General features: G+C 38.1%; 1 protein-coding gene across 2 annotated transcripts in view; it reads right to left on the bottom strand.

Annotated features, from left to right (window-relative positions):
- LOC140233908 (calpain-9-like) overlaps positions 1 to 18,200 on the bottom strand; it is a 72,654-nt gene that overhangs the window by 15,683 nt on the left and 38,771 nt on the right. For both annotated transcript variants that reach the window (XM_072314007.1, XM_072313999.1), the window contains exons 4-11: positions 16,103 to 16,361; positions 13,646 to 13,898; positions 12,738 to 12,823; positions 11,473 to 11,550; positions 10,204 to 10,373; positions 8,924 to 9,126; positions 8,483 to 8,700; positions 7,853 to 7,895 (exon numbers count right to left, since the gene is read on the bottom strand). In XM_072314007.1, the coding sequence (XP_072170108.1) occupies positions 7,853 to 7,895; positions 8,483 to 8,700; positions 8,924 to 9,126; positions 10,204 to 10,373; positions 11,473 to 11,550; positions 12,738 to 12,823; positions 13,646 to 13,898; positions 16,103 to 16,361 (1,310 nt within the window). The remainder of the gene's footprint in view (positions 1 to 7,852; positions 7,896 to 8,482; positions 8,701 to 8,923; positions 9,127 to 10,203; positions 10,374 to 11,472; positions 11,551 to 12,737; positions 12,824 to 13,645; positions 13,899 to 16,102; positions 16,362 to 18,200) is intronic.

Below are 18,200 nucleotides of genomic sequence, written 5' to 3' on the forward strand. Positions count from 1 at the left end.
CAAACAAACAAAAAAAAAAATGTCAAAATGTGGTCAGCTTGAGATTACTCCTCTACCAGTTACATGAAATTTCATGTCTCCGTATTGCTGTCTCGAGTGAACGTCACATACATATAGAATGAAAGAAAACCCCACAAACAAACAAACAAAAAAAAAAGAGTTAAGCAGAATCCAAATAACTGTTCAAAGATTACTAATGAAAATCATGTTACTCTTCACTGCAGAAATATTAGAATGTGAGCACTCAAATTTTTGAGACTAAAATTCTACTCTCCTGCCTTTTGCCTGGCTTTTGGCTGATTGATTTGATAGATAGTGTAACTCCATAATAACTCTGTTTATTTGACAGGAAAAATTTAAACCAATAAAAAAAAAACTGTAAGACAATTATGTGATAATTGAGTGAGAATCAATTCTTAAAATTGGACAAAAAGAACAATTATCTCTGATAGGTTGAAAATGTGCCTTTGAGCTCAATGGCATTTCAAAGTAGAAGGACATTATCTTTGAAATGTCTAGCAAGTCCACACTTTGACCTGGTTAGTAAAAACACCTGTAGGGCAGCTGCATGCATTAATGTGTAAAATTAACACGACACAGTAGAAATTCAGGAGATTCCTTTAGTTATCAGCTGTACATTCCATATTTAGCGAGTCTATTTTTTTACAAATTGGGACTTCTTCACAATATCATGATCGTGGAATACCTAAATGGACAGAGAAATGTACACTTTCATGTTGCATTCATGTTGGGATTAGAGTTAACATGTTTGCATGTTTTAAAATCTCAAACTAGTGAAATTAATAATAATAATAACAAAAATAAAAACCCACCAAAATATATGACAGTATTCTAATCAAATCTATTATGTCCATGCAAGTAAATGTAATCAGTTTTGAATATAAAGGCTATACATCTACTTTTTCTCAAGATATTGATATATCAAATTTCAGCCTAAAAGCCATTGCAAATGATGCTTTATGAATCTGTAAACCATACAGTCCGTTTGGGGAAAAATGAATTATTTCATGTAATACACAGATAACTATTTAAATGCAGAATTTGTCACATTTCTCTAGTCTTTTATATGTATCATGTGATCTCAGAACATCCAGATACACAAAAGCAATGATTACAAATATGTCTGCTATTTTCAAGTGTCTTCCAACAGTACAATTCTATCACCTTTTTGCTTCAATACATTAATACGTTCAATACGTTTATCAAGATTTCCGGGTACTACAATTACTAATAACAAAACTACATTGAAGAGGTATGTCAATCTTTATAATAGTCTCTGCATGTACAATAATACACACAACCCCTAGATTTATCCCTGACATCCTAAGCAGCTTGGCAAGAAAGATCAGAAATGGAGATGTCGTAATTGAAGGAGGAATTGTGCAATGTATAATTCTACAGATGGCTATACTTGAAATTGTATAAAAAATCAAAAGACTTTAGTTAAATTACTCTCTAAAGGTAGTAAGTGCACAGGGCATTAAGACTGCTGCAGATTTCAGGTTTCCAACTTTAACATCAATTTATGCAGTGATCCTTGCCACAAGAAAAGGGGAAAAAAGTGAAGTTGCAAAATGTATCCACTGTGCTAGAATTAGAAGAGTACTTCATGTCTTCATACCGAGCTCTTGTGTTCATTGTAAACGATCAATTTCTAGTAAATACTCTAAAGCATAAGCATCACTATGCCCCGTGGGTATTTTTACATCTTCCACATCTGGAGGCTATTTCATTCTTTCTGTTCTGTTAATGCTATCCATGTCCTCAAAAGGTACTGTAAAACAAGATACTTTCATGACATGAAATTTTTGCAAATTGTAGCTGACGGCCTTTTTCGCGGAATGACATTTTCACGACTTGCCTCTAACATTCAACGCAAATAGTGTAGACAAGAACTTTCACATGCATTTTAATTTTGTGAATCTCGGCTCTCGTGAAATTCGCAAAATTAAAACGCACTAAAATATTGCTCGTTTTACAGTATTAAAAAATGCCATGCCCCAACAAAAGTTGGATTATGGTTGGTAGAGGATGCTAATTGTAAAGAAAAATGGAAAGAAAAGAAAGAAAGACATAAGTTGCCTTAAAAACATTCTTAGCCAATCAGGGGTACATGGTAGTCCTTCTGATCTACATCCCAGTTTACATAAGTAATACCATTGTGCTTATGACCACCTTGCTGCTGATAGTGGAAAAGAGAGTAAGAACACTTTTTCTTTTTTTATCTCATAATAATGCATTTTAGAAGTATTGTGTATAATAAATCTTCAATTTAGACAACAGTATTTATTAAGTAATCACAGCTCTAGTTTGGCAGTTTTAATTAAATTTTGCAGTGTATGCATGTACATCTTTGCATAGATTCTATGTCTGCTTTGTTCAACAAGGAACTTATTACTTAGGAGAGGAAATCAGAAATCTAGCTAACCCTTGTTTCCCCCATCCTACCCCCCTTCCCCCCCCCCCCCAAAAAAAAAAAGAAAAGAAAAAAAAAAGAAAAAGAAAGTGTGTTTCAGTGCAAAGATGTCTTGGCAGACTGTGTGACAGGTGAATGAAGAAAGGTTGCTGAGCTGCACTTGTATGGATGCAAATGAATCTTTCCGTTCCACATCATACTTTTGAAAATCATCAAAGTGCACAAAATTGCCATTCATACAAAGCCATGAAAGTATGTCCTCACTCTATGCACTATGTCAGTGTGTGTCAAAACATACACTTCAAACTTCTGTAAACATGGTTTTATTTCATTTTGATTTTTTGATTTTTATTCTTTTTATGTATGTATTTATTTATTTTTTTGTGAAATTATCTCTCCCTCCAATAACATCTGACAAAAGACATCAGAGACATAGCTCTGAAGCAAATCATGGCATGAAACTCCTCAGTTAGGATATTTCTCAGGAAATCATTTTGTAGGAAAATGGGTTGCAACACAACTAAGAAGGAGAAAGGTGCTAAAAATCTCCCTTGTCAGTCACTTAAGATAAAATTTGCCCATAATAAAAAGCACAAATTATGACAAATAACCTTCACTAAATGATAAGAAGTTGCTATGTTTATCCCATTTTTAGTGACCTAGAGAATTCGGTAGGTTTTGTTAACTGCACAGCACCTAAACTGAAACCCTCAGAAAATATACCTACGGTAGGATTTATTATGAAAAGTTTGATATTCAGACACTTTGTGGGTTACAGGAGAGTGTAGGGCTGCAGAGTAGGGCTGCATACAGTAACAAAAATATTGGATATGGTTGCTTCAAACTAAGTGCCACCATTGAAATAACTAGTAACAAAAGTATTTCTTCTTCTACTTCGTTTAATGAAGCGTATAGCATCTATGAAAATTCTCTTCTCATTAATATGGTAAAAAATATATAACAAACTTTGGTATGTAAATGAGTCATCTAAATCTTACAAACAAATGCAATGTGTCTCCTCCGACACATTGCAATATGATGTAGTTTTATTAATTTCAGGAATTTGCAATTCTAGACTGACCTTCACAGAGGGGAAGAGAAGTCCCAATTTGCTATTCACAGTCAAGATCTCCTCAAACATACGCTTCATTTATGGGAGCTCTTTATGCTAAATGTATCACTTCTTTTCTAATAGACATCACATGATTTTGTCCTTCCCCAAATATAACTACAACGGAAACCTATAGAATTTCCTGTGCAACCCTGTGATACAACGTGCCATATATTATGCTGATGACACTCTTTTTGAGTGTTTGCAAAAAGAAAAGCTATTTACTCCTCAGGAATATGCTTGTTTCCAGAACCAAAGTGATGGGGAAGCTACATACCAGGGCAGGCAGAAACTGAACAAAAGGAAAATGGCTTCAAAGATGTTTGCTGAAGATGACAGTGGAATTCACTCAAATGAAACTCTCACAGAAATCCATGCGAAAGAGATCGTCTTGGTAGCGACTTGATACTCTCTCTTTCTTTATCCTACCCTGTCAAAGATATAAGGCTGGTCCCACGTGGGATCGGGCTCCTTCCACGCTTGTCTCGGTGCGTAACCCGATGATATAATTGGTGAGAAATGTGGTTGCGCATACGATGAGAAATAGCTTGGCTGTGTGGATGGAATAGGATGCCTCTAAAATACTTGCGTACCCAAAGCAAGCAGCAAAACGCTGTTCAATGCTAATTCTGAACTATCTTGTTGGGGCAAGCAGAACCCAAACTACGTTATCTGCACCTCTCACTGCATCAAGATCAAACTATAACCAACATATATCTATGCATGTCTACCCAGTATCTGGAATAGAAATATATTGCAACTGTACACACTAACAACATTACTAACATCTGTTACAGAGTACGAAGAGAAAATTTCCTGATTGCTGCAAAAAAACAAACACCACATTACACAAACCTCTAGATATATTCCCTATATACTGTCCATGCAAACATACAATGTACGGCAAGTTGGGCAATCTGATCTACGACAAAACAAACTGTGCCAAGATCATTGGCACACAGGTGGGTGCGATGCTACAAATGCCAAAACTGTATAATCATCATCATCATCATCATCAATATTATCATCCATGCGAGGCACTCCAGTCTGCGATACATGAACGGCATCCTTCACTCGACCTCACCTTCATGACCTCTTGAGGGGACATGGGAGGAGGAGGAGCAGCAAAAGTATCTTGGGATACCTTCAGGGGGTGGTGGGAGGCGGACATAGTGATGGCAAGGCAAAGAGCATTATATTTGGGTGACACAGAAAAGCACATTGAAGGGATGAATGCATGGATGGGAGTTCAGCATGGTGTGTTTCGAGGAAATGCTTTGGGGTGGGGTTTTTTTTCCCCTACCAACTCAAGTCACATTTATAAATCAATGTGACTTCAGGAAGATATTTCAGAGCAAAAAGATTGATATGTGTTAACAGCTCAGGATACATGGACATGAAAAGGAAATATATGAATAATGCAGAGAAGATGCATTCTGTACCTGTATAAAACTGACTTCCAAATATAAATCTATACTCTTAGAATGTTTTGTGCAAGCTGTAACCATGCGCAATATCTTCTAGTTTGTTGTTTTTTAACCACCTTAAGCCACTAAAAAATAAATAAACAAAAAATAAACAAAGTAATCTCAATAATAAATAAATAAAATGCTTAAAGTTTGATGTGGTAGTCTGCACCTGAACTGATATTTTTCTATTTTTTTCCCCCCATTAAATCTTGTGTCAGAAGTCAAACCAAATTCCTTACACTAATTCTGGAGCTGTCTTCACAAAATTCTACCTATCTGTAGATCCTGATCAGAAAAATGCACAAATTCGGCCCTCTCTGAGGATAATAACTCTCATCAAACAGAATGCAAATGGTTACATGTATATATATTCATTTTTGCCACACTGAAGGGATTGTCATAGATATAGCATAGTTATAGTGAAGAAAGTAAGGGATACATCATGCATAGTACCCTTTTAATAAACAGATGATTCATTCATGAGTACAGTGTAAAAGTGGAAGCAAAATCCACAGGTAAGTCTTCCCTTTCAGTCCACGGGAGAAACCTAATTTACGCACCGTGCAAAATGCAGCTGATGTATGTCACACTGCACATGCCTCTGAATACTGTAAAGGCTTTCTGTGTTCCATGTTGTACACAAGATAGTTTATAAGATAATTCTTAATAATAAAGTATGTAGCACAATAAAATATTATATTGTTGTCTACCAAATCGTCCACTAGGTCATGAGACAGCTGAACTGGTTGGTAGGGTGGGGCTCAGGCTAGAGGCATGCTGGTAGCAAACTGTCTCACCTTGACTGGGGCCTTTTGGGAGCTAGGAGCACTTTTAGTGACTGGGGTGACCTTTTACCCAGGACAGCATATTATATGCATGAATACATTAAACAAGGCAATGTTTTGGGATCCTCAAAGAGAGGTTGTGATCGGATACAAAAGGCAATATGTACATACAGCAGCATGTGACAGAAACAGAGAATACTTGTTAACGTTATCAAACAATAGGACAGAAAACATTTTCAATTAATAAACAACAAATAAAAACCTTCTTTACTCGCCTAACTACAGACTCAAAGCTCAGTCGAACAGGTCATTAAGGCAGCCTGTTTCAGTTAACACTACATATTATATTAAAGAGTTATAAAATAGTTTTTCGTCTGTCATTCTTGCAGCTCCATAAAACTCAAACCGTATCCAGTGAGCCTACATTTTACTTTTGTCTTGTAGAACCTGATTTACAATGATTTGGTATTAACTGAACAGAAATACAGTGATATCTTGGTCTGGTGAATCTGTAATTTGTTTGGTTAAAAGTGTTTGATTAGAATATAAGTATTAAATGTCCTCTTTAAAATATGTTACATGGCTTCAAAATGACCCTTATTTTATTGAAGTTATTCATGAATATGCAAGTTAATGAGGAATGCTGTGTTAGTGGTGATATTCAAAAGCCAAAATTTGTTGTTGTTGGGGGGTTTTTTTTGAGGGGGGCATAGCAAACCAAAATGTAAAGCAAAAAACTGCAAGATATGCTTTAATTTACAGGCTCAGTTTTGTTATTTGAAGAAAAGTTCACTAATCATTCTCCTTGATTTTCTCTCATGAAAGGCTCAAGAGAATTCTTACTGCAAACTTTGATATACCCTATGGTCAGAAGAAAATCACATTTGCTCTGATAGACACAAAGAATGCGTCCTCCTTTATAGTAACATTTTTAAACATCAGGTATTGGGAGACACACATCAGAGGACACAAAATGGGATCACACAGGTGTAATAACAGAAATCTTAAGACAGAAACATCAACATCTTTGCACTACTTTTAAGGTCAATATGATGCGGAGGTGCTTCTGGTGACATAATATCAAGCACACATTGAATCGAAGGGTGGAAGAGCCAATTTCATCCCACATTTGGTGAGCGAAAGCTGTGCCACGTAACACGTTTGATGGTTTCACAAAAAGAGGTGCACCAGCAGACACACACCTGACCAGTGCAGCCACAGTTGCACACTATAACAATTAATCATGAAACTTGTGCTGCACATAATACACACACCTACTATCATTATGTTCTTTAGAATCTATGGATTCAAAACTTCTGTAAGTTGAAAGCCACCAGTAGCATGTTTAACATACAAGCAACAATAGCAATTCAGGATGGTACTTGGTCCCGACAGCGTTAAAGCGGTGCCTCACAATTTTTGCTGCTCTGCATCAATGACATGATGCTGGATTACCAATTTGAGTGAAAGTGTGAATAATTGAGAATCCACATAATATACTATCAATAACTGTTTGATGTTTGTGTAACTTGAAGTAATTTCTGGTGGAATTCAGTACGGGATACACAATGTTTGACTTTGCTAACCATTCCTTCTATCAACAGTCCCATTCATGCCTACAGATTGTACATCTGCATTCATTTTGTCCTGAGCACTAGGACTTGAAAGTATTGTACTTGTACTGTACTTGTATTGTATTGTACTTTCTTGGCACGAATCTTCAAGTAAATACACACTTCCTCAAAACCTCCATGGTATGATTATGCCCTCTATGTGACTCAACTCATATGACTGAAGACTGTGCTGGTTGTTTTAATTTGTCTGCGCACATATCCTTCCCCATATAAATGCAGTGGGTACTATAGGATGCTGCAGTATGCTGCTGGCGTCAGGCTGATGGCAAACATATGGATTTGCTTTCTACATATAATAGTTAGACAGCAGGAAAAGAATAAGTTCTATTTTGTTTTGTGGGGGTGGGGCAGCCTTTGCAAAGCAGCGTCTGCAATGTGCGTATGTAAAGTCCCCTGGGATGGAGAAAGAATCTTACCTGGCGAGGAATATCAACCATGCATGTCTCCTCATCAACAGAGCTGAAGAAAGGAACAAACAAATTTAGTGTAAATGGGGGTCCATCCTGCCCTAGCTGACCTCGGAATCTCTTATTGAGCAAACCATTCATGTATTGCAACTCTCGGACAAAAGATCTACAATCTGTCTATATGTGTGTGTGTTTGTTTAAAAAAAAAAATAAGATTATTGTTGATAACACAGTATTGATTTGAAATTCTTGTAAGCGTACATGTGACCTTGAGAAGGTCAAAGCTGTAATGGTGGTTGCTAATTGAGGCCTTGAGTTTACCTTGAGGCATGCAAAAGAGCATGAGGTGCACAAAAATATACATGTACCATATGTTAGTTACTCTACAGGCATTTTCTAACTAGAATTTTGACCTAGCACTGTGAGAAAAAACATATACAAGGTTTTTACTGAAGCACATTAAAATTACGTGCCTCATTTGTGTAGGTGAAATATACACTGGGTTAACCATCTTCATGCAACCTTATATCAGACAAACTTCAAAGTGAGTTTTGTGTATCTATGATGAAAAATTTGAGTTCAAGCTTTATGTTCCTTCCAGCATGAGGAAGAATGAGTCATAACTGGTGCTAAACTTACACAGAGCTGCTCCGTTTCATACTGTAGACACGCAGGATGAAATCACCTTCCTGATTGGGTTCAAAGGTTGAGGGCACGATGCAATAGGTGCCAGGAGTCAGTTTGAATCTCCCGCTGACCTCACGTGTGTTGGTGAAAGTCGGAGAGCGAGCTGTCGAGGCATTGTACAGGAAGTGGTCCTTGGGCAGTCCACGAGAAGCATCAAAGGTGGCATCTGTCTGTGGGTGTGACATGAATGCAAGATTGGGAGTAGAAACAGAAAATAAAATATCAAAATACCAAAATATCAAGATACCGCCACATAGATACCACCGAATGGGAGTCAATTAGCCATTTCAACTACACAAATGCTCAAACATTTATATTCAAATAGAGAGAAAACAAAATCCCCATACCCGTACTCTGTTTCTAGTCAAGGAGTTGTCCCACGTACATATGTACCTTGTAGATGGCAAATCCAGTGGTCAGATTATCGACTCCCATTTTGCGCTGGGCACGTCGGTTCATCTGCATTAGGGCCACCAGGAAAGTGGCTCCAGTCTTCTTGGCCAGTTCAGGGTCATCGTCCTCATCATCACCAATATCATCCTTGTCATCCTCCTCCTCAAGGACCAGCTTGTACTGGGGGTTGATCCAGAAGGTCTCTGTGGGGGTGGTAGGAATAAATCAATTTCGCTTTTTGTTTTCATAATGCATTTTCAAGTTTGCTGAGACATGCACACATTCTCATAATTCAAACTAATTTGAGTGTTCCCCCCCCCCCTCACATTCTTATTTTGACTCTTCAATTTAAAAATAATGCAAAGAATTTGATTCAGTAGGGTGTGACACTTGCACATTCCGCTTATCAACTGCAAATGTACACACATGTAAACAAACAAATTTACACAAATAAAAGGCACTGAGGGTTGATGTGCACAGCACTGGGCCAATAAGCATTCATAAAATGTAATGTCCAGTACAAATACTTGTGCACAAAACCCAGTATTTTGTAAGTTATTTGAGGAGAACCACATGGGTCCGTACTATTTAACCACTTTGCAATACACAAGTGTCTGCTTGTCTGTGTGCTTGATGTCCTATACTTAACTGGACATGCATCCTGCTCTCTGCAATGATTTGGGATACTTCATACGTGTGAGTTACATGTATACAACTCCCTATCACACACCATAGGGTCTCCATTTTGTGCCCACTCGGCGGAAAAAAGTGTGTTTACCTCTACCAAGAGGGAATGGCACGAATACGCATATAGTTGTAGTTGTGGTCGATTACACGCAAGTAATCAATTGAGACAAGGTTTTTACAGGCATGTCATACTTTATTAGGGATCGCAATATCTCAGATGCACCTTCCTCTCTCAATTCATTTCCTATCTTTTATTCCTTTAATTCTGTCATCCCTTTGAATCATTCCTCTAGAGGGTCTACCATGGTACATTCCATGAAAACTCTTTGCCTCCTTCAACAAGTTCTCCAACTAAATGACACTGAAAGATGCAAGAAACTGATGAAGTTTTCTTCCACAAATCAACCGATGATACAGCAGCCATCATCATCATCTGGCTTTCCCTTGTGCGCTTTGTGTGTGTGTGTCCAAGACACTTTTTTTTTTTTGTCTCTCCCTTTTGAATGATGGAAATAAATGAAATGAAATGATTATCAAAAGCAAGAAAAAAAAAAGGGATTATTGTCCCCACTTGAGACATCATTGCTGCGTACCTGGGAAGTTGCGACATCCGCCTGCGGAGGCACCTCTCTGCCAGCGTCCTTTGTGCAGACTACACTCCCACTTCTTCTTCCTCTTCCCTGTCTTACCGGTCAAGGTGTCCGCACCCAAGTGGCACATGTCCACCCGGTCATAGTGGCGCTTGAAGTCTCTGAACTCCATCCTGGGAGCACAAAGGAAGCAGATATTGAAGCATGATTTACAACTTCATATGGTCAATTTCATCTAAATGCCACAGCTATCCATTTTGCATGAGAAGTTTTATACAAAAAACTTGAGCTTGTAAAAACAAAACAAAACAAATCACACAGAAGGAAATATTTATTTTTCTTGCAGGCTTCGGTGACTTACTGCCAAGATATACACATTAAGGCCAAAATAATTCCCCTGCCTTCTGAAGGAGCACAGTTATGTACTCTTTCTGAATTCTAAAATACTGAATATCCATGAAATTTCTTGTAGTTATCTTTATATCATTCTACTTCTGAGACATGACAAACTGTTGAACACGTCCTACAAGACAGGGTGGCAAATGAAATCAACTAAAAGTTAAGAAAAATATTTAACTCTTGAAAGGACTGACTGATTTCCCTCTAACTTTCTTTGCATGGTATCCTAATTTATGTGCATTCACTGAATAAACAAGCAAGCTGGGGAAACATCCCCTCCATATCTGCAGTGAAACAAGGCACAGAGAAAAGACACTGCTGTGAAGTGTGGTTTTCATCACGATCGGAGGACCCGAGTTCGAATCCCGCCCAGTGCTTACGTCTCTCGACACAATGTTTTACCCACCACGTCCCTCTCGATCCAGATGTACAAATGGGTAACTGGCAACACTAGGGTGATAATAATGACAGGGCCCTCTGGTGGAGCAGTGGCAACACTGAAGAGGCTACCCTGGGTAAATAAGACCTTCTTCTTCTTCTTCTTCTTCTTCTTCTTGTTGTTGTTGTTGTTGTTGTTGTTGGTGGTGGTGTTGGTGTTGTTGTTGTTGTCGTTGTCATTAATATTATCATTATTATTATCATTGTTATTATTATTATTATCATTATTATTATCACTATTATTATTATTATTATTATTATTATTATTATTATTATTATTATTATTATTATTATTATTATTATTATTATTATCATTATTATTATCATTATTATCATCATCATCATCATCATCATTATTATTATTATCATTATCATTATCCTCTTTGTCCCAGTCATAGCCAAAAGGTTAATCTGATTCTATCACACCTTACTCACCAGAACTCTCCATCATCGTCGGTAACCAGGCCCAAGGATCGGCGCTGGTCGCTTGGAATGGCATTCCATTCACTGGAGCTGATATCGGACAACAGGAAACAAGAGAGAAGCATTTGGTGAGGAGACCCCTCCACGGAGCTAATTCATGGCATAAGTACCATGACAGAAAATTTCATTTACTTTACTGGTCAATTCATCATCACTGAAAGACAAGTTTCTAATTTTTAGTTTGTAGATCAAATACCATGATCTCAATGATCTAATCTCAGGATCATATCTTATATGCTACCTGCATGCTATAATACAGACTTTTTTCCCTTGCATTATTGTCAGATTGTGCTTTGAAACAATTTTGAGAGTATCCGGGGGTTAGTATCCCTAGCAATTGAATGTGACGCAATTGTCAAATATGACAGACTCTACTGTAACAAATGATTACATAGTGAAGCAAGCACTCACTGATATATTGTGTGTTATTCCTGAAACATGTAACCTTTTGTGCACTCCCTTTAGTTTGCAGGAATGTAAGACACAAGAGGAACATCTTGAAACCTATCATATTTATCTGCTGGAATGATAATCAAACATGGACTATGTCCTCACTACCATGCTAAGGCAAACTATGTGAGGTCTTTAGTTTATCTGTTTTTTGTTCATTTGTCAATTTTTTTTTTTTTTTTCAGGTCAATCAGACCTAATCACAGGCAATATTCACAATTTGTTCTTTGACTTAGATAAAGAATACAATGTGTACTCCAGTCACTTTGCTGATGGTTTCTTACCACCGGCACCTTGATCAGCTTTACCCATGATTTATCAATGCCTTGCATAAATGAGCAAGCACTGTGGGTTACTCTTATTATAAACAGGAATAAACTGCACCCGTATCACCAGACATTACAGAGAATGCATATGAATCATGCAACATATTTTATCCTTGTTTGGATTACCAATTTTAATCAAATTTGAGTTTTAATCTTATTAATTATTGCGAATTTCCCAGTCCCTCCAATTTCTTCTTTGCCACTCAAATATTGAAAAGGGTATGATTTTAATGTACCTAGATTGGTATAGGACGTTTCAGAGGGACGTTTATTTAGATAAACATGTCTCGAACAAGAATGGACTCAGTAGGACTCACAAAAAAAAAGATGACAACAATATTTTTGCATGGGACAGAACAGAACAAGGAGATAATGCCATCATAAAGAAAACAAAAAGTAGATAAAACATAAGAACGGTATTGTGGTAATGGAAGAACGTACCCATCACTCCACGCTCCGTTCCATTCCTTCTGACCCCAGGGGTTGCGGATCCTGATCAGGCGCTTTTCTGCACCTCGGACCGAGACCTGAGAGTGATAGAGAGAGAGAGAGGGAGAGAAAGTGGAACAAATACTGGTTACAGAGTGACCTGCTAGGCTTTGCTTGCTGACAAGTTAGCGTTCTGCTGCAAATAGCATGTGGGGGTAAGTTTGGAAAATCTCCACCATATTTTTCACAGCATTGCTTTGTGGGGCAGACATGCAATTCATTTTGGCAAAATCAACAACATCTTTCTCAGATTCATTTTTTGAACTTCAGACTTTCAAAGCCCTAACTTTAGGATAGACCTAAAGAAGGATTGCAGTATTATTTTTGTCACTACACTACATCAAAATGGACAGAATCCTAGATGATTAGGTGCAAAAACTCTGTTACACAATAGTTGATACAGTGCCATTATGTCTTTCAAATAACACATGAATGTTGAATTTAGAAGCAAAAATTTGTCTGAAGAAGTGATCAATGCGACCAAAGAATAGTTAGAGCACAGTCACTGCATCATAATTTTTTGACTGGATACTGATATATTGACATAGTATGTTGATACCATGCTAAGATATCCAATGATAAAGTAGATACGTACACATTGCCTTTACGATATTTAATACTTTTATTCACAGCCATCAAGGAAGATTGGGATGTTTGTTAGAATGGTGTTAAGCAGGACTTTGTTCAAAACTTTACATTGAATGTATATTTTAAAAGAACCTTGTTTGAAATCTAAAAACATTCAAATAAGCTGCACTTTTCTGTAAAACAAAGAAACAAAGAAATAGACTTGAAAATAAATGCCTGATGAAGTAAGGATGATAGTTAAGAGAAGAGTCAATTATATGACAAATATGCACCTTCCTGACATCAGTGATGGTGTAGGCATGTCCGGCTATGAGGCCGCTGGGCAGAACAGCCTCCGTCACGCCAGGCTTAGCATTGATGGAGCAGCCAAGCTGGGAGTCCCTGTCATAGGAGGACTTGAGGATCTTGAAGAGACCTGGAGGTGGGTTCTGCTTCATGTCGATGCTCTCGGACACTCCTCCAGTGAAATCCTCCATGGCCTCGATCACATTGCCTCCTTTCAGGGCTTCATAGCTTCCATGCAGCCTGAGACAGGATGGCAGATGAAATTTGGTAAAAAGGCACAACCACTGAACGACATCCACAAGATCAAATCAAATCAAAGCAATGTGTGTAATGAATTCAGAACAATGTAAAGTACACCTATATCAGGAACACAAGTTACAGCAGCTCTGCTCAATGGTTGTAATAGCACATGAAATATTACTAGAAACAGGTATCAAACTTGAACTGGGCTACAGTCATAAATCTCTGCCTTATTTCATATGCTGACTTAATACTATGCTTAGATGTCACAATGAGTCCTGTATAATGGTGTCGACAAGAAAGGTCTTCAGGGACTATAGAAAGGAGAAACCCATTTTCCCATTATTAAACCAGATGCATGATCATAATTAACGAGGGGGAAAATGAAATGCTTTTCACAGCTGCCTTTGTTATGATTCATCACACTATTGTATCTGTTTAGATGAAGCTAGGGGTTGGTACATATGTAGTATTTTGTGAATTTATCTTGCACTTTGTCCTGCATTTACCTTCAGGAATGGATTTCAGCAGAGACTCCAACTCTCCCGCTTTTGCCCATTTTTGCAAAATCTCTCGTTCTCCCGCTTGAGATTTGATTTCTCCCGCCCTGGCTCTGTGTCTCCCGCTTGAAATAATTTCTTACTTAGTGTCATCGTATGTTGAAAAATAAGCCTTAGATAGCACGAGACAGCATCTACAACCCTAGAGCTTCCAGGGCCCTCAATCGTGCCCTGGACCCTGGCCGCAAGGAACTTCGCACTTCGCGCTCGTGATGTGCGCGAAGCGCACATCACGTTGGAGTCTCCTGTTTGCTAGGGGTTTTAGGCGGGAGAATCTTCAGATCAGAAGGTGCTTGGGGTTGGAGTCTCTGTTTCAGGGATGAAAAATGTATCAAAATTGGCACTTCATAACATATTTTGGGGCATATTAGAACCATCAACGGCTAAGCTACCTACGGGGTTGTATGCCTATCAACACTCCTGCAGTCACTTTGTTTCATTCATGATCTTCATATACACATACGATAACTTTCTGTTCTCATTATTATCCAAGCCATTTAGTTATACATAAATACAGAAACATCTTGCATGCATTGACTCTAAAAATTATGCCACTGCTGCAGCCTTTAATGACTTGCCTTGTTAGTTTCAAGTCATTGATTATGTAACAAAAAGTATCTGTAGCTGCAGATACTGTACGAGCTGAAATTTTCGCGTACAGATATCTTCACGAATTGGTCCTTCGAGGACATTTTAGCGTGTTGTTACTTTCGCGGTTGCGAGGGTCTAACTGAACTTACTAATTTGCGCGTTGTTATTTTCGCGTGTTGTTTTTTTCGCGATTCAAAGGCGATTCGCGAAATTCGCGAAAATAAAACCACCGCGAAAATTTCAGCTCGTACAGTACTCACCAATGGCGATTTTTGCTAAAATGATTTTTTTGGGATAAAAATGCAGATAAACTCATAAAGTATCACAAATGCTTTGTATGGTGAAGTTATATTCTACATTGCAAGATCACAAAAACTACCATCTTCACTTGGAACAAAACATCGCCATAACGGATGGACAGGGATGATCTCACAGCTTGATGCAGATTTTGCTGCTATGAGGCCATGTACATATCCTGGGCCACCAATGTGAAGATATCCATATGCTCTATTCAGATTCTATGTTTGTATCAAGTTCCACAGACTAGTGTAAATGTGGAAATTTTTGCGGTACATCAATTTTCATGTATTTCGCTCGACATCTGGCTGGCACGAATTCTAAAATCTGCAAAAATGTCTGCACAAGTTTATCTGCACATTTTGAATGGGTTGACAGTTGCGCGGCACACATTCAAGAACCTGTGAATATGCTTTTGAGCTGCTCAGCGTGAAAAATTAATTACGCGAAAATATCAACATTTACAGTACTCATAGAAAGAACAAGCTGAATTTTGAGACTTCCAAGTTTGAACCACTGATTCCGAATTATCTTTAAAACTCAAAATACCACCACTTTACTGTAAAAGTGGACATTTTCGCGTGAATAAGTTTTCGTGCTATGCCAAGCAAGATGAATTTAGTGTGCTTTTAATTCCATGTAATCAAGATATTACATAGTGGTACATATCACAAGCAAAAATATTCACATGCTTTTATTTTTGTGCGAAAATGCGAAAAAAATGTTCACTTTTCCAGTAACCCTCTGTGGACTCACTTGGAGTACGCCTTCTCCAAGAGGGCGCTCCAAAATTCGTTCTGCTCCTTGGAGTGCACAAAGACGAGCTTGCCATTGTAGGTAGGGAGCCGATCGTCGATGACAATCTCTTTCCACTCGCCGTAGTGCCAGAAGCGGAAGCGGAACAGACCACAGTAGCCGCGCTGAGGGTCAAAGGACTGATCGTTGGGCACCACCTTGTTGAGGAGGTACTCGTCCAGAGACAGACTAGCGACAGCAGCCAGAAACCAGCAGTCACCTGCAATTACACAGATTTAATGATGACAGTGACATAATAATAGGCCGAAAGTCTGAAAGAACAGCTTGACATGGAATGAACTGTAAATTTTGTAGAATACTGCGGAGCAAAGGCAGAAGACGACTTGTTAGCATGACCTTTGACCATCAACATCTGCACAGAAAATTGCCTTGCCTGACCAATAAACAGCTACGTAGAATATCAGGTGGCTGGAATCTCTTCATTTAATTCTATCCTTCACTGTAAATGTAACAGTAGTCAAAATCCACATATGTGCTTTAATTTTCACTTGATTCCAGACCTCTCTCATTGCAAGGAAAATCACTTTGCAAAAAATACAGGGCAATATAGGTCAAAATTATACCAATTATGCCAAATTTTGTGCAAGCATCCAAGCAGGAGACACATAATGACGAAAATAAGTATTACTTATTTGCATATGAAATATAAAGACATTACATGATTGTTTATAACATCAATTCCAATCTTTTAAAAACTTTTTGCAGTGGTCACCTTTCTTTCCATTTTCAAGGCAGATTCTTTGAAGTAAAGCAGGGCAAATTTTACACTGCTCAACTCTACAGCTTGTCTCAAAAACATGGCACTCTGTGTTTGGCTAGCTTTATGAGGCTTCCTCATGGCAAGTCACACGTACATGCGCAGTGTGCGATTGGTGGCTCAGTAGCTTCACGCAACTCTCGGCAGGTTTCATCGAGTAATTGCCTCCAGCATGCCACAAATTACAGTTCCGTCATTGTTGTTGTCGTTGCTGCTGATGTGGCTGCTTACGACAGAGTTTCTTGGGTAAAATTCTGAAGCGCTTTATCTCTTCCGTGAGCTAGGTGGCGCTGGATTAGAAAGAATGGCTGACTCATGATGACTTCCCCAGGCAGCCCGCTCGTTCCATCAAGTTCATCACCAGTTATTGCCGGCCAAATTCTGATTAAACCATCCTGTACCCCCTTCATACCTGTCTTGTGGTATAGTGGGTCCCTGGACAATATCTTGACAAATGAGGCATGTGGGTCAGAAGGTCAGGAGACATTGAGCTCTAACCTTTCATGCTCTGTGACTATAACTCACATCTCTTACTGCAGCATCACATCACAGTGCTCTAATAAATGATTCTACTTCATAATAATGTCTGAAATATGATACTAATGGTGGAAAAACAAGCTGGTACATGACACCTGTTTGTAGGTCTATTATTGTATGCACATTATGCTAATAAAACTGCTAATAACATATGCACTATTTGGCAAACTGGAAATTAAACACACACAAAATGAAAACAACAAACACACATATACACGTGCACATACTGCTTTCTGTACAGAAAGATTCGTACTCGGTGCATGTAATTTTGCTTCACATATTTCGCCCATATTTTCTGCACAATGGATCACGGATGTACAGTGTATGACAATGCCAAAACAAAGTCATGACCCTGCATTGGCAGAATCACATACCGGTAAAGCTTCCAGTGCACACATTTTCTTTCCTTGCCATAATGTTAGAGGTACAAATAAGAGTTTCCAAGTGATTGCAAAAAAAAAAAAAAAAAAGTAAACATGAATAAGAAATTGTCAAAATCTACTACACTTGTACTGAAAATGTTTCACAAATGATCTTCGATCAAATTTGCTAAATCAAATTATGTTCTCTTCCAAATGATCAACTGTAAGGTATAGTCAGAAAAAAATCAGATACAGTACGTCAATACAGTGATGATGACATACAATATTTGCTGCTGTTTTCTTCTAATTTACGTCATTGAGTTCACACTACAATCTAAGGTTTTCCACCATGTAACACTGGCACAAGAGACTCCACTTGCCA

Source organism: Diadema setosum, chromosome 1 (assembly GCF_964275005.1).
Source record: "Diadema setosum chromosome 1, eeDiaSeto1, whole genome shotgun sequence".
NCBI lineage: Eukaryota > Metazoa > Echinodermata > Echinoidea > Diadematoida > Diadematidae > Diadema > Diadema setosum.